We start from the raw sequence: 27,633 nt of genomic DNA on the forward strand, positions 1-27,633 counted from the left end.
CATACATGACGGTTTCCTAGATTATTCAAATGTAAACCATGATGGGTATGAAATTCTCGTGGAAGACTACATACATCTAATAACTGTACATTTTTAAATCGACTACAAACTTTACTAATGATGCTATTTGTTTTCTGTACTTCTGAGTTAACACAAGAACTCTTCGATATATCATGCCGGTATGGTAGATTAACTACTATTACATTTGTATGAGTAAGAGTGCTGAGTGTAGTCTTCAAAACACGGACATCAACTTCAGACTCATTTTTTGACACATCATTAGTGCCTCCTATAAGTACAACAGTATCAGTATCTGAGAATGATTTCTGGTCCACACATGAATTTACATCGTTATTTAGTTTTTAAATTTTAAAATAATGTTTTAGTAAAAATAATCCCTTGCTTTTTAGCACAACACAGTATTGATGCATCTCTTAAAAAATCATGTCAAAAAACTGAAAGAAAGAGAGAGAAACACACATCCAGTGGCAAATAGCGTTGCCACTGGATCCATTAGCATTGAGCATACGGCAGAGTTCCTATTTCTTAACATTGGAAAGCATATTTATTCTTGCATCGCTCCTATCCTGTTGTACGGTCTCCATCCAGTTGCGGAGACCTTGGCAACTGCCACTCAGCTTCTGTAATAGTTATGAATTCCTTCACTCACCAGCGATGAAGGCGTGGGTGTTGCGTGGGTCGAGGAAGTTTGGAAGAACAAACCAAAGAACAACAACAACAACAATAATAATAATAATAATAATAATAATAATAATAATAATAATAATAATAATAATAATAATAATAATAATAATAAAATAGAATAGAGGGAGTGATATGTAGAGTGTGTCCGAGGTTTTGCTCATAATATTGTTACAATTGAAAATCCTATTGTGCTGTTTTATTGTAAGTGTGTGTTTGAAGAATGTGATGGTGTTTTTGTTCTTAGCCTGTGAGTGATATTATTAATATTAAAATATAACGCTAGTAACAGAAAACGCAAAATGAATTCAGTTTGCAGTCTTCTCAGGACCCCGTTTTCTCGGAGGCCGATGGAGGAGAAGGTTGAAATAAAAAGGTTAGGGCGTCCAACACCAATTTTAACAATCAATCAAACAGTCAAAACAGGTAAAAGACAGTTTCAGCGCTCTTTTAAAATCGAGTATTATAACAACACAGACTGGCTTTGTGGTTGTGAGGGAAAAAATGCTTTATTTTGTTTTCCTTGTTTACTTTTTGGGGGTGAACGTGCTTGGACTGAAATAGGCATAAAATATATTAATCATTTGAGTGAACGAATTAAGGGACACAAAGCTACAAATATCCATATGAAAAATGTATTACAGTTAGCTTTATTTGGTACTGCCAATATAGCTCAGCAGTTAGACAGTGAGTATAGGCGAAATATAGCTTTGCATAACGAAAGAGTGAGACATAATCTTTATATTCTAAATATTATAATTAATTGTGTACGTTTTTGTGGTGCATTTGAATTAGCGTTGCGGGGTCATGACGAGACAGAAGGATCTTCAAACCCAGGTGTTTTCCGTGGCCTCATTGATTTCAGTGCAGAACTTGACACAGCCATGAAAACTCATTTGGAGAAACCTACTGTCTCTAAGGGAACGTCTAAAACGATTCAAAATGAACTTTTAAATATAATGTTAGAAGTTTGCCAGAGCAAAATCTCACAAGAAGTAAAAGAATCAGAATTTTTAGCTGTGATTGCAGACGAAACTAGTGATGTGGCTAATACTTTTCAAATGGCCGTCATTTATCGACATTTAGTGTGTGGAAAACCAGTTGAAAGATTTTGGACTTTCCTCGAACCTCCTAAACACGTTGCAAAAACTTTGGCGTCATGCCTGTTAAAAGAACTTGAAAAACATATGTTAGAGGACACCCCACAGAAATTAATCGCGCAGACGTACGATGGCGCGTCAGTAATGTCCGGAACGTCTGGAGGAGTACAAGCAATTATTAAACAACAGTTTCCAAACGCCGAGTCGTTCATTGTTATGCCCACCAGCTGAATCTAATTATGCTCAATGCTGCTTCAATGGTAAGAAATGTTAGAGTATTTTTTTACACTTTGCAGGGAGTTTGTTCCTTCTTCTCAACAAGTCCACAGCGTACAAAATTACTTGATGATATCGTAAAGAAAAGACTTCCGCGGTCTGTTCCTACGAGATGGAATTTCCAATCACGCGGCGTTAATACAATTTATCTGTACAGAAAAGAAATAATTCAATGTTTGAAAGATATTCTAAATAATGAACATATTAAAAATTCGAGCACAATCGAGAAGGCAAGAGCGCACATTGACACGCTTACTAGACACAGCTTTGTGTTTTGGCTAACTCTGTTCCACAAAATTTTACCTCATGTTGACATCTTGTATGGACAGTTCCAAAGAAAGGACATTGATGTGGTAAGTGCTCAAAAGTATGTGTCAGTTTTTGTAGAAAGTGTTGAAAAAATAAGAAACGAAGAAATAGATATTGAGCCTTTAGTTTCGGCGGAGACATCGAAAAGAAGAGAAACTGATAACACACAACTAAACATGGAAGCGAAGGAAGTGTGTGATGCGATTATTAGTAACGTTAAACAAAGATTTAGTTTTACTGGCCATCTTGTGGCGGGCACTTTATTCTGTAATGAAAAGTTTGGAGAATACAGGAAGGAATTTCCAGAAGAAATTGTTCAAAACGTTTGCAACTTCTATCCATTTGTCAACGCAAAGCAGCTTCATTTCGAACTTTCAATAATATATAACACTGCCGAGTTTTCATCAATATCTGCACCAGTTAGTTTATTAGAATTTTTCCAGCACAATAAGATTGAGAGAAACTTTTCTGAAATAACCAAACTTCTGAAGGTTTTGCTCGTTATTCCAATGACTTCATCGGAGGCAGAGAGATGCTTCTCTACCTTAAAGAGAATAAGGACTTTTCTACGGAATACTATGACACAAGAGAGACTATCTGCCCTAGCAATGTTATCTATTGAGAGAGACTTGGTGAACAGCATTCCAGATTTTGACCAACAAGTAATAGAGAAATTTGCAGCTCGAAAACAACGTAGGATGGACTTCCTTTTCAAATAAGGTACGATTTATTTAATTAAATAGTTTTGTTTAGCTTTACATATATTCATATTCTTTTTCTTCAATGTTTCCGTAATGCTTTCATGCTGTTTATATTTCCGTGCCTTACAACACATGCTAATTATATTTATCTCTTGTTTAAAAGTGTCGTATATGCATAACGCATAAATGTGCAATGACAGTGATTGTTTACCTTGTTCGGAAGGAAACAGAAAAGATAGGTTAGTTCAGTAATTGTTAATATACAGGTTGGCCCTAAAGTACGTATACACCCCTGCATTGATCAAGTGTAACATTCCAGTTTATGGGATTTATTTGCTTCGACTATTCTGGGATTAAGTTATAAGTAAAAAGACGTTAAGAACAAATAATAAAGGAAACTAAGTCTACCTGTTTGATAACAATAAGAAATGTAATAAAATTCAGTACGGGTCTGTATACCTACTTTTGGGCCACCCTGTACTTAAATCAATAAACATAGCAGTAGAGCTTGGAGGCAAAGACACAAGAGAAGGAAGGTTGGGGGTGGAGTGGAAGTCGCGCGTAAACATGTACCTTTTGATATTGCAACTGCTGGTTTTACAGACCACGAACCGCTACTGAAATTCCGGACTGACACTATTCATTTTAGGAACTCCAAAAACTACAGCGTGGCCCGGAGGCGGGCGTATCCCTAATTGGCATTTTCTAATAGTTTTAGGATTTAGCCACATTTGTTCGTTAACATTGCTTGCAATAGTCTGGTAACATTGCTTGGCATTGGCAGGCAATATTGCTATCCATGTGAGCACCGGCGCACTTCGTGATTCACGTGCACAATTACCTGTATTAGACGTTTCCTGGCCGCTGGATTGGAAGAGGTTTTGCATCTGTACACCAACTCCTTTGCCTGGCCTCCAAGAAGAACCGATCTGACGACAGACTATGTTCTCTGGGGTTTCATAAAACAACAAGTAAGAAACATTCGATATCACCCAGCACAGGAATTACGAGTAGCTCTTGAACACGCCTTCAACCTTGTGACAACGGAGTATTTCCGTAAAACATCTCCGAGAACTTGCCGCAGAATTCAGGTGTGTTACGACATGGATGGTGATCATACCATTGTTTATGACTCTTAAGAATCTTAAGACTAACGGTAACTGTGTACGGACGTTCTACCATAACTAAAACTATACTGTTGAATCTAAAGATGGGGTACGCCCACTTCCGGACTACCCTGTATGAATGGAACAATAATATCGGTTAATTTAGATATTTTACTTTTCATTTGGTGTGGGCTGAACTTGAAATCCAACAGCTTCGAGATTGTCACTATTCATCTCAGCGTCCCCGAAAACTATCATTCGACCTAATCTAAGTCAATTTAGACATATTGAGCTTTATGCAGAGTCGTTTGGGCGTATAATTAGCATCATACTAAAGGCCTGACTGCTGCGGAAAATGTAGACAAACTCTTTAGTATGGCACTAATCACGCGTGAGAACGACTTTGCATAAGGTCTATTAATTTTATTCCTCTCCCTTCCGAGATGTTGATCGGACCTACCCGTTTTTTCCGGTGTCCTATATTGGAACAATTTTAAGTATGACGCAAATACCGGCTAATTTGGCTACACCGTATCGCAATTAATAATAATAATAATAATAATAATAATAATAATAATAATAATAATAATAATAATAATAATAAATTTTATTGCAGAAACATCTGAGAACATCAGATGTATTACAATCGTCAGAAATAGAAGTTGAAAATTTTAGTTACATATATAACATACCACAATATAAACAAAGATCACTACCTAACAGAAGCGAATATTTTAACTATCAATTTTGAGTTCAAAAAATTCTTCAACACTATATATACAATTATTAATAAGTAATTTCTGTACTTCTTTTTTAAAAGCCCAGAATGGAAGTTCTCTTACAGATATAGGTAGAAAATTATAAAATTTAACTGACATATAGTAAAAGGTCTTTTGTGTCTTACTATATTCACATCTAAATAATCCTAAACAGTTCCTGTTTCTAGTTTGATAAGTATGAGAGTACCCTAACTCATTGTAGATATGTTTGTTTTCCTTAATGTAAAGCAAACATTGGTATATGAAAATTGCAAGTACTGTCATAATTCCTAATTTAACGAAGCTTGACCTACAATGTGCACGACTAGGGAGACCGAGCATTAATCTTACACATATCTTTTGTATTTTCAATAGGCTTTTAATGGAGGACTGAAGACCCCAACGTATCGTTCCATAACTTAAATGACTGTGAATTTAAGCATAATAAACAGTTTTAAGTACCTTTAAACTTACGCACAATCTCAATCTACGAATAAGATAAACTCCTTTACTAGCTCTAGATTCCACCATAAGGATATGATCGTCCCAGTTCAAATGATTATCAATTAAAAAACCCAAAAAAGAAGCGGAATATTTTTTAAGTTCTGCATTCGAATTTTTGTTATTGTAAGTAAGCACCAAGTGTTTGATCGTATCAGAGTTAATACAAAGCAAGTTGGAAGTACACCAGTCTTTAATAATATCTGAGGTGTTGTTTAATATAGACTGAACTGAGTCTTTTTGTCGTGAGTTAACACAAAATATTGAGATCATCAGCAAATAAATAACTATTAACGAAGGGTGAAGCGACGTTGTATGGGAGGTCATTGATATAAATAATAAAAAGAATCGGACCAAGAATAGATCCCTGAGGTACTCCGTATCTGACAGGCAGCAGATTAGACTCTTCCCCTTCATAAACAACTCTTTGATATCGTCCATTTAAATACGAATGAAGAAGTGACAGAGCTGCATTATCAAAACCATAGAATTCTAGTTTTTCCAACAAAATATCATGAGACACCGTATCAAATGCTTTTGATAGATCATATAGTTTTACATGAACAAAGTTTTTACTGTCCAACCCAGAAATACAATTTACCAAAAATGAGACAGCAGCCTTAACAGTTCCTAGTCCAGATCTATAACCAAATTGAGAATTACTAAATAAATTATTATGTTCAAAATAGTCAACAATCTGCTCATTCAAAACAATCTCAAAAACTTTAGATATAACTGGAGCCAGTGAAATTGGTCTATAGTTATCAAGAGAAGACTTATTTCCTTTCTTCATTATAGGTACTACTTTCACTAATTTAAAGCATTCAGGAAAATAACAGTCTAATATACAAGAGTTTATAATGTGAGTTAAAGGTTCCTTTATAAAATGTACTCCATATTTTAACATAATAGGACTCAGATTATAAATATCCTCACATCTACTGCTACTCATTTTAATAATCGCTTTCTCAACATCTTTTACTTCAATTGGATGAAAATTAAACGTAGTGATAGGTTTAGACAATTTATTTAAATAAAACCCTGAATCATTATTATGAGGATATGATGAAACTTCCCTCAGTATCTCTTCAATTTTGTTAACAAAAAAGTTATTAAATTCAGAGGCATTCAGCTGGTTATCAGAGATTTTTATGTTACTGTATATAGGATAAATTTCTTTTTTTACGATATTCCACATTGCTTTAGACTTATTGCCAGAGTTGTTGATGGTTTTATCATTAACCTTAATTCTAGTTTCTCTCACTAGTTTATATAATTTTTTCTTACTAATTTTATATAAATTCTTTATGACACTTGAGCCAGTACTACTATAATAGTCATAATAAAATTTACAGTTTGCTTTGAGACTATCAATTTCTTTACTCTTAACTCTAGTAGCTTTCGGTTTAGTCGGCTTGCCAATAACGTATTTTACAGGAAACGCACTTTCAGTTGAGAACGACATTACAGACATAAAAAATTCTAGTTTATCCTTAACATCTTGCAAGGAGCTATACATAAAGTTCCAGTCAACTGATGATAGTACCTCTTGAAATCTTGTTATGTTTTCTTCTCTCATTAAGCCAACCCTTAACCTGCATTTATTGTTACTAGTCTTACCTGTTACATTGAGAAAATTCACCTCAGATTTAAGTAAAACCGCGCAGTGATCAGAGACAGCAGTTTTTTACGATTGAACTATCAATAGACCTGTCGATTACAGTGATTATATTGTCAATACAACTACCACCTCCAAATTTAGGCCTGGTAATATCAGTAGTAACAATAGCTAGATTGAATGAAGAGAACACATTATTTAACGTAATACTTTCTATGTTGTTTTCCAACTTAAAATCAACATTAAAATCCCCACATAAAATAATATTGGAGTTAAAAGTATTTAAATGCTCTAGAAGATTGTTCATTCTGTCAATAAATAACTTTAAATCTTTACATTCAACATTTGGTCTGTATACAGCTGCAACAATAGTGTTAATATCAGGCAAGTATGATGCTGTAACCTCAAAGACCATTTCAATAGACATGGTATTTACACTAAGGATAGGCCTATGAGAATATATATTTTTAATAAAGATAGCATATCCCCCATGTTTCCTTATGGGTCTACAGTAGCTGTTACTCAATTCATATCCGTTGAGGACATAAAAATTAATTTCCCTAGGATGAAGCCAATGCTCAACAAGACATACAAAATCAACATTCAGATTAGAAACATAATCTTCAACTATAGCGAATTTATTAGCTAATCCTTGGATATTCCATGAAAAAGTTACTGCTTCATTAGGCCTACATTGATTAATAATATTACTACTTTCTATATGTACAGACGTATTGAATGAGTTAACATTTTGATCTAGATCTATCCTAAAAAAGAATTGGTTTTAACATTCAGAGGAATAGGGTCAGATTCACATTTGGCAATTTTGCTAACTGCCTCTAAGATCTTATCACTAACAAATCTTTTACCCAATCTATTAAGATGAAATCCGTGGACAGTATGAAATTTGCTCCCCAAGTTACTAATATCTATGTAGGTGACATTTCTAAAGTGTTTACAAATTTTATACATTTCATTATTTGCTTTGTCTCCCTCTTTATTGATTATGGACCACGACGGTAAATCGTGCCGTCGAGGCACAGAAAAGACACACACTAGCCTGGCATTTCTAAGTTCATACAATTTCCTTCTCAAAGAAGACAAAAGATCCTTAGTTTCATTTTTAGCAACGTCGTTGGTTCCTGCAAGTAGAACTGGAATATCCGTTACATTCTGTACCAACACATCTGCTGTCACATCGGAGAATTTAGCCCCGGTTGATGACTATGTGTTAAGATATTGGAGTAAACACCTCTTCCCTGACTGTCAGAATATAAACAGATTTTCATAGGTCGAGTTTTGCAGTTTGACTACATCTTCTTTATCTCACTACTTGGCCGTCGTACCGTATTTCCATCTTCTTCTGCTTCAGTAGGCAAATCTGATAATGGGTCAAATCTATTTTTTAAGGGTGGGAAGTTGACACTATTAACCTTAAATTTAGTGTTTTTTGAGGCTTTCTAAGGGACAGTTTCCCATCGTCTAGGGTTTACTGACTTTTGGTGTGATGTCATGTTTTCACTCCTTTCTTCAGATATACATATTGTATTCTTCCTTAACTCTTCATTCTCATTTTTCAGAACTCTTATGTCATTTTCTAATATCTCAATAATTTTCAGGAGAGATGCTTCACTATTCTTATTAGTATCGTCCGCCACCAACCCATAATTTTGAGCTTCCGTCTTACACTTTGGACAAAACCACTGCTCATTTTCAGCTGGTAAATCATTTTCATCAACTCTGGCACAACGAAAATGATTCCATTTATCACAGTTATCACAAATGATACCATTCCTTACTATTCTACAACACTTCGCACACTTAATATCTAAAACAATTCGACTCTTAGGAGATAGTGAACAAGACGTGTCTTGACTAATAGGGGCCATATTAGTAGGTTCTGGCTACCTGTATTCACTGTAAACTAGGCAAAAAGCATAACAGTACACATTTAAGATTTAAGATCCTTTATCTTGGGAACCACTAAATTGGATTTTAATGAAACCTCTTTTATTTTGGAGTTTAAAAGCGGCAGACTTCACTCAATTTTTCCCATATTTTTTCAATAGTAAACTTTTAGTACTGTAACACTTCAAAAATTATAATGTTATTCTTACGAGATAAACACTTATCAACAAAATTATACCGTATTTATAGGAAACAATGTCGTTTCTTTCCAAAATTGCGGATAATATCCACTGAGTGCTCGTACACAATATATCAAGTTTTCATTTCGATTCATATTCAGTTAACTTAAAAAAAATCACCGCTCACAAATGTAAACAATGGGTCTGCGTCATCCACCCAATCAGCTTAATTACTACACCGAAGCACCACACCTTCACATACTGGCCGCCATTAGTTGGGAAAGCGCCAACTGCATTCACAAGGGATATAATGAAGAGGTGATGTAATTGTTTCCTGCTCTATTAGTTTTTGCATTTGGCGATGGTGACGTCATTCTCAAAGAAATTTTTACATGCACCATGGGGGAAATAAAGTAAATAAAATATTCATTATTTTTATATTTTTGTATGTTTGTTGCCTTAAATAACTTGATTAATAGTTGCTTCCAGTCATATTGAAAGCTATAAGGAAAGTAATAGTTATAACTTCTACAGTGTAATCTAAATTACAATGTTCACATAATGGAACACCAGGAGAGAATGTGTCCATTAATTTCATTATTGTAAAATTTTATTTCTGTATCAACTAGGAATGTATTTTACTGTTTTATTCAAATATAAAAGCCTTTGTTTTCTTGCTTTATGTACGGTTTCTTAATTTATATTAATTTTAGTGATGGGCAGTGGGAATATTTCTGGTGGGAAGGAATTTAGAAATGGGAATATTCCCGGGTTTTTTCCTTGACCTATAAATTCCCGGGAAGGAATTTATTTCGAACTTTTTACTTTATCTTCCAAATTATAAGAACCATATGACTAATTACTTTACTTTACTATATGATTATTTACTTCTAGGTTTTAAAGAATTCGTAGGTTAAAAATTTAACATTCTTTGACTGTACTTTATATAACTAATAATATGATTTTTTAAGTTCCATTTGAATTTGCACTAAAAAGTAAGCTAATTGTTAATATTGTGGGGCCAAAACTAGCAAATAGTACAAACCGTAAAGATAAGTGCAAGTGATTTAGTGAGAAAAGAAAGTGCATTGTTGGTTACAAAGATATAAAACAACGTGCCGTGCGGAGCTCTAACCCGCCTTCACTCGCCAACGCTCGCTCTGTAATGCCGTCTGAATTTAATGTTGGTAAGTTAATTTAACGTACGAAACCATAAAAGAACCGCATCGGAATAGAATATCGCAAAAAAGTAGGTGCAAAAGCTGGCCCTTAATGCTAGACAATAGCCAAAATCAGCAAAGTACTAATTTACAAATGATGAAAAGGAACCATTAAGTAAACTTAGAATTAAGTAAACTTATGTAGAAATAGAGATGAAGTACTATTAATAAACCCTGAACCACCGTTAGTAATAGACGTCGGTCTGTCTCCTCTCTCTGACTCGAATTTCTGAAGAGGTACTCGGACTTCTCTTACATGTGAATTAACGCACGGAATTTCGAGAAATGGGCAGGAGGAAAGGTCGTGTGTGGTAATGTAACATGCAAAACTATAAAGATAAGAAAGCATCTTGCAAATATTGTGAACATACATATTTATGCGCAAATGTTGACCAAATTGTTTATAGCATTTAAAAATTTAATATGTTTATAATATCAGTAGTAGAGTCAAGTTTAGCAAATCCACTTAGATATAAATTTAAACTGTTTAGCGGTTTAAAAGTATTAGGACTTACCATATAAGTTTTTCACACATATTTAATTGATAGAACATATTGTAAATAAATATACATTTATGCGTACTCTCTAAATATAATAAAGTGTTAATAAAGTAACATAGTACGGTTTAGAATACACATTTTAAAGAATCCTCTGTGGACAATAGTAATAATATGCTGTGATATAAAAATTAATTCCACTTTGAAATCAATATAGTAATAGAATGCAATTTTCTTTCTGATTACACATAAATTCCCGAATAAGTTCCCATTTTGGGAATCTTCCCAGGAATATTCCCAGGGAATATTCCTGAAAAATATCTTCCCGGGAATTTACCCATCACTAATTAATTTCCTTTCAATGTACAGCGGCGCAAACACTGATAACGGGGAGGGATGAAGTATAGCTTTGGGTGTGAGAATGTGTTAAATTGACCTTATGCGAGGTCAGTTGTTCGCTTCAAACGACATATTTCTGACTTTCCCATGCTGGTATAATGACTTATATAATATGTTTTGGTACATATTACGGGCACGACACGAAAAATGAAATCTTAATACAGTAGCAACATTATAAAGTTTTGTTGCAAGATCTAATTTGTGCGAATGTCTATCGCCAACCTAAAATATTGGCGTACCGAAATTCCGATCTGGAGACTAATTTGATACATGGGCGTTCATGATTTGGCCTTAAATTAGGAAGACCCCAAAAGTGAATTTCTATTTGCCTGATGGCCTGGCACTCATGATTTTTCAAGGCCCTCCAAAAACACACACTCACACACACACACACACATACACACACACACACACACACACATATATATATATATATATATATATATATATATATATATATATATATATATATATATATATATATGTATGTATTGACAACCTGCTCAGTTCGTGTCTGAAACTCGGGGATGTTGAAGTGAACTGAAGAAGTCACCTTCCACTCACTATCTGAAATGAGTGGGAATGTGTCTGACTAATAAGCGAAAGGTAAACTTACGATACATAACCTTATGGGGATTCAAGTATTGAAATAACAACTCAGTAATTCGATAATGAATGATGTGTGTATTTTCATAGTAAAATGTGTGCACGTGTAAAGGTCGTGTCTTCAAAAACGGGTAATTAGATGTTTTGCCAGACCACGCATCGCATACCAAGCATTGAGCTGTTGATCAATGAATTGAGTTTTTGAATACACGACATTTACAAGTGCACACATTTTACTATGAAAATACACACATCATTCATTATAGAATTACTGAGTTGTTATTTCAATACTAGAATCCCCATAAGGTTATGTATCGTAAGTTTACCTTTCGCTTATTAGTCAGACACATTCCCACTCATTTCAGATAGTGAGTGGAAGGTGACTTCTTCAGTTCACTTCAGCATCCCCGAGTTTCAGACACGAGCTGAGGAGGTTGTCATGGTGGATGCTGGGTAAACTTACGATACATAACCTTATGGGGATTCTAGTATTGAAATAACAACTCAGTAATTCGATAATGAATGATGTGTATATTTTCATAGTAAAATGTGTGCACGTGTAAATGTCGTGTACTCAAAAACGGGAAATTAGATATTTTGCCAGACCACGCATCGCATACCAAGCATTGAGCTGTTGATCAATGAATTGAAATCAACACATACATCTTGGATTCAGGTCTGCTTGTCTTCCAATGCTGGCTCTCAATGGTCTCTCTCCTTGACAGGCTGCAGGCTGAGAAGTATCGCCGATGTTGGTATCTCTACGATGGGGGTTGATGGTTCGTATCTGGAACGAGAAAGGCTATGTCGTATACATCTGTGGTTCTACTATAGGCGAGCCTAACCACTAAGTTACGTGTCGTTTTTAACTTATAATGTTCGTCTGTTATACGAAGAATTCATGTGACACAAGACTAGTCACACTAAACCAATGATGACCATCCAACTCCTCCTTCCGAGAACTCTCTCCAAACACTCTCTATCGAATTCTCTCTCCAACTCTCTACTTCTCGACTTCTACAACTCTCATTCACCCCCGAGACCTCTCGTCTGTCAGGTTTTGTTCAATTTCCTCTTGGTCGGAATTCGCCGCTGCTGCACGACGTCAGAGGCATGTGTTCTCTTTTCTCCCGGAAACGAGGATGTTTTCTCATTGTGATCAACAACTGGCAATCCTTGGAATGCTTCGTCTCACGATTCTTGGCAATTCCAACATACCCGTGAATGTGTCTGATGTTGACAATCGTTTTACAAATGCACTTACATTGGATTTTATTAATTCTTCTCATTCAAACATTTATGAGATTCTATTCCTTAATTCCCAGACAAGAAACAATTTGCTAAAATGATGATCTAAATAACTGGTTACATAAGATTATGAAATTATTGACTGTTACATTTATGTAATATATTATGCTGATAATAATCGTTTCCGTATTCTTTTATTATTCTACAAACCTTAACCAAAAATAAAAATCTTTAATAAAAATGAACTTAATTAAATATACTTAAAAATGACCATGAAATATGGGCTCTGCCACAATATATATTTGCTACAATCCAGCATCATTACATTGGACCTCCAACAGTTTTCAACTAACGCATATCGGATGCCAAAGCCTTATAAAATCTTTACAAATATATATTTTTTTTCTGATTGCGGTTCATTTAATACTCCTAGATGAGAACAAAATAGAAAACAACGACTAATGTTATGTGTAAAATTTTAGAGCACGTTCAAAAAAATCGACTGGAGGCTAGAAGTGTGGAAATGTGAAAAAAAAATATTCAAATACGTAGCTCGATTTTCACGCTAGGTGCTCTAGTGTCGCTCGTGTATACTTTTCAGTGTATATTGCAATTTTACCCGAACAGGTTTACTGACAACCCAGCATCCGAAACTTGGCAACGTTTAAGAACGGACAAAGGGACATAGAGAGGGAAAATTACACAGTGTAGCCATAACCAAGAAACAAAAATATATTTATTTTATGCATGCAAGATTATGCTTGCGTCTTCCTCGTTAGTAGACTGTAAATACGCGCCAAAAGTGAAATGTCTAGAATGAGGTCACCAGAGGGGAAGGCGTACTGAACATTAAGCATGTTCCAATGACTTGTGTTGATGTTTGAAATACAAACAGCTATCGCAACGCCTTTTTTGATTATCATTTCCACCTTCGGATTATTGAACGGATATGTTAGATAACATTATAACATGGACATCTTTTTGATCCTCGATGACTGAAAAATTTTATTCAAACCTATAATATGGGGAGTGAGGGGCAGATCCAGGACGGACGCTACTTTGAGCTACTTTTAAGAGCGCCAAACTCTGAGATAGGTTTTATTTATATATAAAATAAGACAGTTTCATCTTCTAGAAGGGGGCAACATAATCGAAATAACAATTACACTTAACTTTTTCACTCCTTCCATATATAGATATTTAACTTTCCATTTCCATATATCTCTTAGAGAAGACGTAGAGTCGAAAGTACGACCAGGTTTTACGAACAAGATTTTAACAGTTGTGCCACAGTTATTTCTGATGTTCCCAGTTGACAATACTTAACCATTCTGGCGCTTGCCATTCGTACTCAGGTACGCGAACCAATAGTACGGTGCAACGCCGCTAATGGTACGCTGTGGTTAGTTAGTAAACTAATATCTAACTAACCGCAGCTAATCGAAGATTTTTTAAACATGTAAGTCATTACAGTCTTAGGTCTATTTAATTCTCGTCCAACGTATTGCTGAAATTGTGCCAGGTATCATACAGAGGTTCATAAAACCATCGAATACCTCTGTAGTATGTACAATCCTATAGGCAATTCCATAGTATACTTTAAAGGTAATTGAACCCCAGACTCAGTGCACCAATTACATGCGTGGTACATACAGCTTACGTCAGTGCTCCATACCTTTTCACTAAATAATTTATAACATGTATATAGTGCAAATAGCAAGGAATTACAACCAAATAGTATTATGAACTATTTGTAAGGTGGATCACCACCCGGAAGTCAGTATAAGCATTAGTTTACTGCCTTAACCAACGCGCAAAGGAACGACACATATCATAAGTATTACACTATAAAATAGAGTTATGCGTCAGCTACAACATGAGATACTATTTTCTGTGTTTATGTATTCTGTTAGCTAAAAAAGTAAAATATAAGAGGAAAACTTGATCAGTTTTAGGATGAGTACGCAAGATGGCGCTTGCTGTTAGATTTTGCTACTCCTGTGCTCAGTTTTACGAAATTTTTACTTACAAGCATGAATTATTTTACAAGTAGTTGTCTCATTACGGAACATGAATATTATATTACCGTTTTTCGTGTTATATTTTACATTTTATCCAAATATTATTTTGTGTTTACGGAAATGGTTTTAGGGGCTGAATCTCATGCTTACGCAGGACGCCATAATGCTTCGTTGCCAAACTTACATGTGTACTATTGCAGTCACAGTAGTAGGGCAATTTCTTGTTAGCGTTTCAAGTCCAGAGGCGGAACCTGTGAATTGTGACAAAACTGTTACAAATAATAAAACAGGAAAATGGGGAAACGGAAGGAATCATACACAAAAAAGAAGAATCCAACTCAAAGTAAAAGATCGAAGAGCCAAGGGAAGCAAAGAGAAAGGGAGAATAATTCGAAGAAACAGCTAAGCGCTTTTCAATTTTTAACTGTTTGTTTCCACGTAAATATTATACACATGTGTAATACGAAGATAGTTTATTTCGACGATCATTTTGAACGTTAAATATGTAATATGTGTTCTTTCGTTTTCTTCTTTTCTTTTCTTTCTTTATTTTTTCTGAAACTCATTTTGCTTAGGTAAAATATTATATCTTCTAGAAAATAACTTATATATGCTTTTGAGCTCTCATACATACCCGTTAGTGTCTGAACCCGTTAGTGGAAAATAGTAATTAATTCCACTTACTAAGGAAGGTCGTGGGGTGTTACTCTGACTTCATTTTGATACTATGCTCATTCGACCCCTTTTTACATATGAAACAATTAGACAACCGGAGAAATCCTCGATCGCAAGCTTGTTCGAATTATGGACGTTAAAATTTCAAAATTGAAGAGATTTTGAAAAAAAGTTTGAAGAAACCATTTTTTAAGATACAAGCTTCATTTTTGGTACTGGGGTGTTTTCTTGGGTACTCGACGTAATGATGAGGTCAAAACGTATGCATTTTGCAAGATAATTGAAGTTATTCGGGAAGGGATGAAGGGTAATGGCGTCTTACAACTTACAAATTGCATCCTATTTGGTACACCGGATAAATAGGCTAATAAAATTTATTTGAAACCAACTGTATTGTCATTCAAATGTCACATTCTGTGTGGCCATCTAAACATTAAACAATAGCATGTGTCTCCGAAACGCTTTGCCGTGGGACTAACTTCAACGCGACACTCAACCCATACGGCCTCTGTGCATTGTGGAAAAAATGAAATATTTCAGTTTAACATCCGATGATTATACCCTTTAGGCTAAGGAAGACGATGATTAAGGCAAGTGAATGATGATGGAAGAATTGATGGAATGAGAAGAAGGGAGGAAACAGGAGCACTTCGAGAAAACCCATGGACATGATGGTATCCATTGTGGAAGACGGTGTTTCAATATTTCATCGTTAGCCATTTTTTAAAAATTTCAACGGATTTCAATGGCGATTGTTTGAAAATAGTGGCCAAACTTCAGACAATATTTTACGGTATTTCGTGAGAAATGTGACAGAAAAATAAACAATCGGCTAGAGGTGCTGTATTGAAACAGCGGTTTACTCGAGAATAAAAGTCATCTAGTTCACAACTTCGAGCGCACATTCCCGCTAATCATTTCTTCTTATTTAAATTTTTTGATCTATTTTCTCGTTGAATATCTTAAAATATTTCCTGGAGTTTGACCAATATTTCCCCATAATCGACATTCCAATTGCTGAAAACTAAGCACATGGCTAGCGATGATGTATTAGAACACCGTATTCTGCGATGCATAAGCATAGGCCGACAGGATTCGGAGTACCGCGACAGGGCAATCCTGTCTGGCGCTGCTCGAGCTGTTTGGACCTAGCTACAGAAGGGGAAGAACCAGGCTACTAGTCAGTACAAAAATGCGGGGGAGCGGTAGAAGTTAGGGGGGCCGATCCAACCATATTATAGTTCATCATCACATTATAGTTCATCACCATATTATATTATTGTTCATTTGCAAGCTTATCGTGAAAATTTTAGGGGAGAAGTAAAAATTTAGGGGAGCCCGGCCCCCTATACCCCCAGGGATACGGGCCTGGGAAGAACAACAATATAGATCTTTACAAGTTTAATTATGAATATCACGTCTTTCTTCATTGAATTTTGCACGCCTGGTAAACCGTTCCCAAGACAAATGTGATTGTTCAATTTGAAGGTGGCCACACAGGAGAGTGATATTTGAGTAACAACATAGTCGAATAGGAGTATCATATATATTTTATTAGCCTATTAGCCCCAGAGGTTAAAGTGAAGGAGAATGCGCGGACGCTGTACCCCCATCTCGAAAAAAAGTTAAGGCGTCCCCCAGTTCCGAAAGAACTAAAATGGTTATAGATAGGCAGGAGAACGGCGTGGCGCCATGCCGTTACCACCCGTCCTCCCATCCTTTCAGATCCACTTTTACCACTGGTTGGCCCAGTATATCAAATGGGAGGCAATTTGCATGGTGTAAGACGCCATTACCCTTCACACCATTCCAAATAATTGCCCTTACCTTGCAAAATACATACGTTTTGAACTTACTACTGTGTTGGACGCCCAAGAAAATCCCCTGCTACGAAAACTGAAGCGTTTATCTCAAGAAATGGTTCTTCAAACTTTCTGCTAAATCTGTTCAATTTTGAACTTTTAACGCTCACATTTCGAACACGCTTGCGATCGAGGATTTCTCCGGTTGCTTACTGTTTCATATGTAAAAAGGCGTCGACTGAGCGTAATATCGAAACGAAGTCAGAGTAATATCCCGCGACCTTCTCTAATTAGTACTTAAAAATTCATAAAACCGTAAACCTTGAATTTTTTTCTATAATGAAAAGAAAGTATTCAGACCCTATAGATTCACTTGAGAAACGCAATCACTCATGTAGAAATCCTTTTTCTACTCCGGAGCTGCAGTGACTCTGTGGTAGAGCATTGACATCTTGTATGCGGGGTCACTGGTTCGACCCCAGCTTAGCCAGGTGAGCTTTTTGGTGGACACACACCATGTGTGTGTGTGGATTTTCTCAGAGTTTCTCTTTGTGCTCCTACTGTCTCATTCTACCATTTAATTCATTCTTATCATCACAGTCTCGTTTAACCTATATGGCATAACCGAGAGACATGAATGTTTTTTACTGTAACGTCCTATCATTGTGCTTCGAAGGAAAGATAGAAGGTGATGATGACAACGAATGAAATTTTTGAATGAAAGAAAGGGAGGGACCCGGAAGAAACTCCACTCATGGTTTGCTCACCACAAAGCTCACTTGGCGTGAGCTGGGATCCAGCCAAAAACCTGACCTACCAGAAGTGTGTGATCTATGTCTGGCTTATGTAAAAATCCTTTCTCTACTCCGGAGCTGCAGTGAGGAATTGATCCAATATTCTGACGAATATTGTCCGTGAATTCCGATTTGTAAGTGATACGTTTACCGCTTGCGGTTTCAACATAAGAATAAGGAGCGGAGATGGAACCCATGCTTGGAACGCTGAATCTATATCAACAAATAATTTCTTGTTATCGCTTACCGTTTTGCTCTATCTAAATTGGATGTGTGATAAGGAGCAATGCAGAATGACTGGATGAAGTAGCTACAATCATTGGCATAAGTCACTGTTCAATCTGTAATATTATCCACGCTGTACTCAGATTTCGGAATGTATGTGCCAGGATGGTATCACGCCAGTTGATAGACGAACTCAAGCAGCGATGTGTTGATGTGTCACGATATTTTGCTACGAGGTAAACGAGAAGGTAGTGACTTTCAGAAGAGATTCGTTACTGGGTATGAAACATGGGTGCACTACTACACTACTACGGAAGTAAGAAAGCGAGCATGCAATGGCAGTATCCATTATCGGACACAACCATCTACAGGGAAGTTAGTACTTTCTTCTGGAACCAAACAGGTGACATTTTGGAGCGTTACAGCATAGGGAACGCATAGTCAATAATATCCTTTATTCCGATCTCCAAAAAGGTCCTAAACTTATTATACGAAGTAATACGGACTTCTGAAAAAAATTTCCTCTATAACATAACAATACTCGGCCTCATACTACTGCCTGTGCAATGGCTGCGATCATTGAAAATATTCATTTCATCCTCTTTCGTACGGAATCTCGCCTCAGTGGTGAAAGGCACTAAAGGTAAAGAAGTTGCAATCTGATGAAGAGGTGCAACTAATGGTGTATGACTGATTGCGTATCCAATCAAAAAAAAAAAAAAAAAAAAAAAAAGATTTAGAGGCATTGGGACACTTTGGAAGTAATGGGAAACTTATATTGAGCGTAGAGTGGATTATGTAGAAAAATAAAATTCATTTGTTCCATGCTCTCTCAGTATTTTCATTTTTTAAAAAAAATTTTAAAGGTTTTTTGACACCTCGTAACACTAGAAAATTGTTGTTTCCGTAAGTACCGGATATGAAAGTGGAGATACGATTTTAACAACCGGTTCCAAGAACCTGAGAAATTTTAATAACCGGTTCGGGCGAACTAGGTGAATGACACCATTGAGTAAAACAATAGACCCGTACGCTCTATCAACGATCAGGCTATGAGCGTCCGCAGTGGAGGCAAGGGGACCATCGCTTTACCCTGAATTTTCGAAAGGTGTTTGGTTGTTTCAAAACGCTTTTACCCAGAAACACACATGAAGGAACATTATATTTGGTTACACCTGCTAGAATATTTAATATAGACCTATTTATTGTAGTCCACAAAGATATGCAATATGCCTGAATAATAACTGTTTTGCATCATTCGTTATGCGCATCAATGTATATTGATCTTTTGCCCCTTTCCCGGCCTTGGGAAAATCCTGCGGGTGTTTCTAGATAAAAGTGTTCTTATTCTAGACTGTTATTATCTTCAGGTGTGCATAGTATCAAGTATGAACCAGTACTAAAAGATAGCGTGAAATTGTTTTGAATATATGCCACTATAAACAAGAATCACAGAATTCATACTTGAGCTTATTATTGTTGAAGATCATGTGATATATGAAGTACAGCAATCAAGGTTTAAAAGCAAATACTTGCAAAACACATGGAGAAATGAAGTAGGTTAAATATACTAGTAGATTTTAATAAAATTAGCTGTAAATAGCTTCGTAGGTAGATCACCTCTGGCGCACAAGATCGCTGGTTCGATCCCACTTTTCGCCAGGAAGACTTTCTGTAGGACCCATAGTGTGCGTGGATTTTCTCGGTGTTTTCCCACTTCCTTCAGTCCACCATTTCGATAATCATCATCACTGCTCCTTTTAGATTCAGACTATATATAATCGTGGAATATTAAACTAGAAAATTTCAAATAGCGCCTTCGGCACCCTAACACCCGTACTAATCGCGTAGTTTTACTCGCTGCGAGAACTTATGCAGAGTCATTCTGACGCGTGATTACTAAAGAGTTCGACTAACATATGTTTCGTACAGTAGTCAGGCCTTTAGTATGACGCTAATCATACATCAAAACGACTCTGCATAAAGCCCTATCTCAGTTTCCTTATTCCACCTGGATTGTGGAACAAATCTGTATGTAAGTAAGCAACCTAGTAAAAGTTGGTGATAGTTTTCATTTAACATAGCCATGTTTGGTCCAGAAAACTCTGGAATTTTAGCCCTACCTCAGTTTCCTCATTCCACCTGGATTGTGGAACATATCTGTATGTAAGTAAGCAACCTAGTAAAAGTTGGTGATAGTTTTCATTTAATGTGGCCATGTTTAGTCCAGAAAACTCTGGAAGTTTATCCATAATCCGGTAGCCACTCCAAAATTGTAGAGGGGCTCGGCTAAAGCTAAAGGGTGCTCGATCCATCAATATTATAATTCATTTGCAAGCCTACGGTGAAAATGTTAGGGGAGCCCGGTCCGCCTAGACCCCCCTGGATACGGGCCTGATGATTATGTCATCTAAAGTAAAGTTACACTAAGGCATTCAACTTACAAAATATATGTCCTGGGGAACACAACTTACAAAATGCTTGCACGGGAATACAACTGACAAAATACCACGCTTGAAGGAACTAAGTCTGTTTTGTTGAAAATATCGGATTTGTTTAATGGTTTTGTATTTGGATACTTATTATTGTATGTGGACATCTAGTTATAGATAAACGTATATCTTTGTAATTTGCAAAGAAAATTTTACCATGCAAGTAGTTTTCGTTACCCTAAATGCAGTTTGAGTCGAATTTTGCCCAAAAAACGCTGGAATGTTAGCCATGATATTTAAGCCCTTAAAGTAAAACTGCTCTAAGGATTGCAACTTCGCCTATAAAATAACATTTTTGAACCTACTAAGAATATGTTTTGTCCTATCTACCTAGGTAATGATTTTGTATTTGTACACGTATCCTTAATCTGCACCGTAAAGGCATCTAATTACAAATAAATGTATAACGTTTAACTGCCGTTTTTTAAGAAACTATTACCATAGAAATGATATGATTTCCCCCTAAATGCAAACTGAGATGCTCTTTGACCAAAAAAACAAGAGGATTTTAGCCATGATATATTAAATCTCTAAAGTAGAGAAATGTTTTACACCAAGGATCACAACTAGGCTTATAAAACACCATTTTTGAGCGTACTGAGAGTCTGTTTTGTCCAAAATATGAAATTTATGTAATGATTTTGTATTAGTATAGGCATTCTTAATCTGCACCGTAAAGACATCTAGTTTGAGAGATACACATAACGTTTCATAAGTTAAAAATCACTTTTTATCAAAGAATATAATTAATTCATATTTTAAAGGAGGCAGTATTGAGTAAAATGGAAATAAAAGCTCTCATTTCTCTTTGTTGTAAATCATGTATAAAATGCGGCCGTGTCTAAACACTTTTCTATCCGTAACTCATGTGGCAACATCGCATGTATCGCAATGAGCTTTGCCATCTAGTGAGAAAGTTTTACCCTAAAGGTGTCTAGCGATCCAGCTTAATACTCTTAGAAAGATATCAGTGTTTGCGCCGCTGTACATTGGAAGCAAATTAATATAAACTGAGAAACCGTACATAAAGCAAGGAAACAAAGGTATTTATATTTGAGTAAAACAGTAAAATACATTCCTAGTTGATACAGAAATAAAATTTTACAATAATGAAATTAATGGACCCATTCTCTCCTGGTGTTCCATTATTTGAACATTGTAATTTAGATTACACTGTACAAGTTATAACTATTATTAATACTTTCCTTATAGCTTTCAATATGACTGGAAGCAACTATTAATCAAGTTATTTAAGGCAACAAACAAACAAAAATATAAAAATAATGAATATTTTATTTAATTTATTTCCTCCATGGTGCATGTAAAAATTTCTTTGAGAATGACGTCACCATCGCCAGATGCAAAAACTAATAGAGCAGGAAACAATCACCTTTTCATTACATCCCTTCTGAATGCAGTTGACCCTTTCTGAACTAATTGTGATACGGTGTAGCCAGATCATCCGGTATTTGCGACATACTGAAAATTGTTCCAATACAGGAACACCGGGAAAAAACGGGTAGGTCCGATCAACGTCTCGGAAGGGAGAGGAATAAAATTAATAGGCCTTATGCAGAGTTGTTCTCACGCGTGATTAGTGCCATACTAAAGAGTTTGTCTACGTTTTCTGCAGCAGTCAGGCCTTTAGTATGTTGCTAATTATACGCCCAAACGACTCTGCATAAAGCTCAATATGTCTAAATTGACTTAGATTAGGTCGAATGATAGTTTTCGGGGACGCTGAGATGAATAATGACAATCTCGAGCTGTTGGAGTTCAAGTTCAGCCCACTCCAAGCGAAAAGTAAAATATCCAAATTAACCGATATTATTGTTCAATTCATACAGGGTAGTCCGGAAGTGGGCGTACCCTCTCTTTAGATTCAACAGTATAGCGTTAGTTATGGTAGAATGTCTGTACACAGTTACCATAAGTTTTAAGCGTCTTAAGAGTTATAAACATCGGTATGACCACCATCCATGTCGTAACACACCTGAATTCTGCGCCAAGTTCTTGGGGATGTTTTGCAGAGATACTCCGTAGTCACGAGGGTGAAGACGTATTCAAGAGCTGCTCGTAATTCCTGCGTTGTGTGATATCGAGTGTTTCTTGCTTGTTGCTTTGTGAACCCCAGAGAACATTGTCTGGTGTCGAACAGATCGGTACTTCTTGGAGGCCAGGCAAAGGGAGTTGGTGTACGGATGCAAAACCTCTTCCAATCCAGCGGCAAGGAAACATCTGATACAGGTAATTGCGCACGTGGATCACGAAGTCCGCTCGTGCTCACATGGATAGCAATGTTGCTAGACAATGCCAAGCAATGTTAACGAACAAATGTGGGTAAATCCTAAAACTATTAGAAAAGACCAATTAGGGATAAGCCCACCTCCGGACTACGCTGTAGTTTTTGGAGTCCCTAAAATGAATAGTGTCAGTCCCGAATTTGTTCAGTCATTTAACTCTCATACTGTTTCGTTTAATTTAATGTTATTTGTTTGTCTTTAAAACCAGTGGTCGAAGGGAGAAGGTATGCAGTGGTATGCCATATCGCCTCTGGTTTTTCATTAATGAAGATATACCGTCTCTGGTTTTTCAGTGATCAAGTGACAAATATTCTGGTTTACTAACAGCGTTAAATAGCCGGTTAAGTTCGTGATCCCTGGATCTACTACATATTAATTTAATTGAAGGTCAAAACTATTTTTCGAGATCACCTAGTATTAGTATTTTCAACATGGTAGGAAGTTAGTATTTTTATCTAATGCCTACTTTTTTCTATCTATCCTGAGTTACCCTTAGTGTTTTGCAACAAACATCCTGATTGAATTATGGAACATTTTCGTATCACTCTTAAAAGATTGGTCAGAATTTAGAGAATTTATTGACGAAAACTTTCAGTTTTATTTGCTGATCTGAAATATCATCTACCAATTAAGTGGATAACTAGGTTGGGTGGTCCGGGTCAGCCACAATTGAAAGAAAATTAATTGAGAAACTGAAACTACAGTGCATCGCATTTCATCCACTATTTTCTTTTATAATAATTGCTGAAGCTTGTGTTTATTACGTGGAACGTTCAGAACACAAAGCACCAAGCCATAGAGTTCCCAAAAAATAGAGATATAATTTGTACTGTAAGCTTCATTACTTAGAAGTTTTAAGTTTGTTCGTTTCCCTTTATGAAATGAATATTTTACAGTTTCCTTCCCTTTATGTTGGGGTAGTTTACGTTAATTTGGAACTTTCAAACTTCATCCTTTTTTCCACTGAAAAGTTTTGCAATTCAACATAGAAATAATTACGTGTGATAATTAAATTGAATAATTTGGTCCGTGAAAACCACTTTATCATTTTTTTTATCGTAAAGGTCTCATCCACCGGTATTGTAACAAAGGGTGTTTGAACGACTGACCGCAGAAATTCAAACTCCGTCAAATGATAATTTCATAGCCATGCTTTATTAAAGCGTAAACTCTTTAGTCAGTGGAGAGAATTGGGTGATGGGTCAGAGTAGGTGATGGTGATCAGAGTGGGTCACGGTTGGTGGTGAGTCAGTGAGTCACGTTTGGGGGTGAGTCAGTGGGTGACGGTGGGTCGCGGGGCAAGTGGGTCGTGGGTCACAATGAGCGGGTGCTCAGTGGGTGGTGGGAAAATGTTTCATTGATCTACGCACCTCTGATTCTGATTTGTATTTACGTCTTTTGTCACTGACGATGATATCTAACACGAGACTTTAAAGTTAAAGTGAAGTCTGAATCACTATAATGGTTTACGTGCTGGAATAGAAGCGGGACCTTGCGTACCAAGACCACATATCTAATTTATATACATACGTGGATCTAATTTATCTTTCGTGAAACAGTTGCAGTGATTTTTCTTGATATCCGATTCCAAAAACCTTAAAGAAATTGCAGGATTCTGAGATATTTTTCCACTTATAGACCATCCATTTAATTGAAAAGAGACGAATTTCCTTTTCTATTTTCCTCTTGATTTAATTGTATTTCGAAACTTTAACCTTCATTTCATTTTATATAGAAGTAATTAATACTCAATGACTAGCTTCAAAATGCCTGTCCTTAATTTTTCAGCTATCTTTTTCGCATTATTGATTCATAGAATTTACTTAATTCACATAGCATAAATTCTAAGTTTTTGTGCCTTCCAACCTCTCGCCTTACACTTTTCTAATCTCGTCCCATACCACCTCTTCTTTCTTCTCGAAACGGCAATTCTAGCTACAGTCATTGCCTTTATTCATAGTAGAGGTCTTAATTAAAAGGATAAGATATCCTTTTAATCTCCATCATATTAATATGTTTACTTAAACAACTTTCAGAATAATTATATTTATTGAGAACTATCCTTCAGCTAGCTAAGGACCTTCACCACAGACAAGCCCGTATCGACGGGGTGTCTTGGAGCCCGAACTCCCCTACATTTTTGCTGCACCCCTAAAATTTTCACGGTAGACTTGCAAATGAACTATAATATGGTGATAAACTGTAATATGGTTGTATCGGCCCCCTAACTTCTACCGCCCCCCAACATTTTTGGGCTGGCTGCCGGACTGCCCCCAGATCCCCGGATTTGCTCGGCGTATGGCCTAGTGATGGGTAAATTCCCGGGAAGATATTTTTCGGGAATATTCCCGGGAAGATTACCAAAGTGGGAATTTATCCGGGAATTTATGTCCAATCAGAAAGAACATTGCATTTTATTATTATATTACGATTTCAAAGTTGAATTAATTTTTATATCACAGCATATGATTACTGTTGTCCACAGAGCATTCTTTAAAATGTATATTCTGAACGGTAAAATGTTACTTTATTAACACTTTATTACATTTAGAGAGTACGCATAAATGTATATTTATTTACAATATGTTCTATCAATTAAATATGTTTGAAAAAATTATATACTAACAGTTTAAATTTATATCTAAGTATTTTTGCTCAACTTGACTCTATTACTGATATTATAAACATGTTAAATTTATAAATGTTATAAACCAATTTGATTGGGTAAATGGTAGAAGATACATGTCTCACCAATTTATCAACATTTGCTCATACATATTTATGGTCACAAAATTTCCAAGATACTTACTTATCTTTATATTTTAGCACGAAACTATGCCATACACAACCTTTTATTTTACCCATTTCTCGAAATTCCATGAGTTAATTCACATGTAAAAGAAGTCCGAGTACCTCTTTAGAAATTCGAGTCAGAGAGAGGAGACAGACAGACGTCCATTACTAATGGTGGTTCAGGGTTTATTAACAGTACTTCCATCTCTATTTCTACATAATTCTAAATTACTTTACAAAATGGTTCCTTTTCATCATTTGTAAGTTAGTATTTTGCTAATTTGGCTGTTCTTTAGCATTGGAGAGCAGCTTTTGCACCTACTTTTTGCGATATTCTATTCCGATGCTGTTGTTTTATGGTTTCATACGTTAAGTTACGTTACCAACATTAAGTTCAGATAGCGTTGCAGAGCGAGCGTTAGCGAATGAAGGCGGGTGAGAGCCCCCCATGGCACGTTGTTTTCTATCTTCGTTACCAGCAATTCACTTTCTTTTCTCATATAAAACACTTCCAGTTACCTTTCCGTTTTGTATAAATCCCCTACTGCCCTAAAAAAATGTGTTCGATACATTCTTGACTACTTGAACATCACTATCAATTCATTTCTTCCGTAAATCATCCTACCTTTTGCTAGTTTTGCCCCCCTCAATTCTAAACAATTACCTTACTTTTTAGTGCAAATGAAATGGAACTTAAAAATCATATTATTAGTTATATAAAGTACCTTCAAATAATTTTAAATTTTTTAACCTGCAAATTCTTTAAAACCTACAAGCAGGGCCGGATTTAATATTTTGGCGCCCCTAGGCCCAATAATTTTTTTCCGCCCCCTAGTCTGGTTAAAGTTACTTTCCTAAAAACCTTTATTAAAAATATATCAGGTCTATATGTCAATTGCTTAAACACCACTCCACGATGCAAATAGTTTAACTTTACCAACAATTATTTGTTCCAATGAACTTCAAAATCAGAATGCTTTATTAGCCTGATATTTTAAAATCAATTCAAAAAATATGTTAAGTTATGGCAATTTATTTTTATTTCTAGTTATTTTATTTTTTTTCTCTCGGCCGTGCGCCCCCTGGGAGCTTGCGCCCACAGGCCCGGGCCTATTGGGAAATCCGGCCCTGCCTAGAAGTAAACCATAATATATTAAAATAAAGTAATTAGTCATATGGTTCTTATAATTTGGAAGATAAAATTAAGAAATGAAAATAAATTCCTTCCCGGGAATTTATAGGCCAGGGAAAAAACCCGGGAATATTCCCACTGCCCATCACTAGTATGGCCTAGTGATGGGTAAATTTTCGGGAAGATATTTTTCGGGGAAATTCCCTGGGAATATTTCTGGAAAGTTCCCAAAGTGGGAATTTATGTACAATCACAAAGAAAATTGCAT

The 27,633-nt window shown here is 35.9% G+C and overlaps 2 protein-coding genes across 2 annotated transcripts; both read left to right on the forward strand.

The window, feature by feature from the left end:
* Nucleotides 1-1,052: 1,052 nt before the first annotated feature.
* Nucleotides 1,053-2,033, forward strand: LOC145689754 (zinc finger MYM-type protein 1-like). The gene has a single exon (XM_081763952.1). It carries the CDS (start codon nucleotides 1,053-1,055, stop codon nucleotides 2,031-2,033), a length of 981 nt encoding a protein of 326 aa, XP_081620078.1.
* Nucleotides 2,034-2,563: 530 nt separating this feature from the next.
* On the forward strand, nucleotides 2,564-3,106 carry LOC145689755 (uncharacterized). Its single transcript, XM_081763953.1, has one exon. It carries the CDS (start codon nucleotides 2,564-2,566, stop codon nucleotides 3,104-3,106), a length of 543 nt encoding a protein of 180 aa, XP_081620079.1.
* Nucleotides 3,107-27,633: the final 24,527 nt, after the last annotated feature.

The sequence above is a fragment of the Thermobia domestica genome, chromosome 7 (genome assembly GCF_964235325.1).
Source record: "Thermobia domestica chromosome 7, izTheDome1.hap1.1, whole genome shotgun sequence".
Classification (NCBI taxonomy): Eukaryota; Metazoa; Arthropoda; class Insecta; order Zygentoma; family Lepismatidae; genus Thermobia; species Thermobia domestica.

What these genes read in the sequence shown, in the direction of transcription:
- LOC145689754 (XM_081763952.1), top strand. Translation starts at nt 1,053, where the DNA reads ATGGAGGAGAAGGTTGAAATAAAAAGGTTAGGGCGTCCAACACCAATT.
- LOC145689755 (XM_081763953.1), top strand. Translation starts at nt 2,564, where the DNA reads ATGGAAGCGAAGGAAGTGTGTGATGCGATTATTAGTAACGTTAAACAA.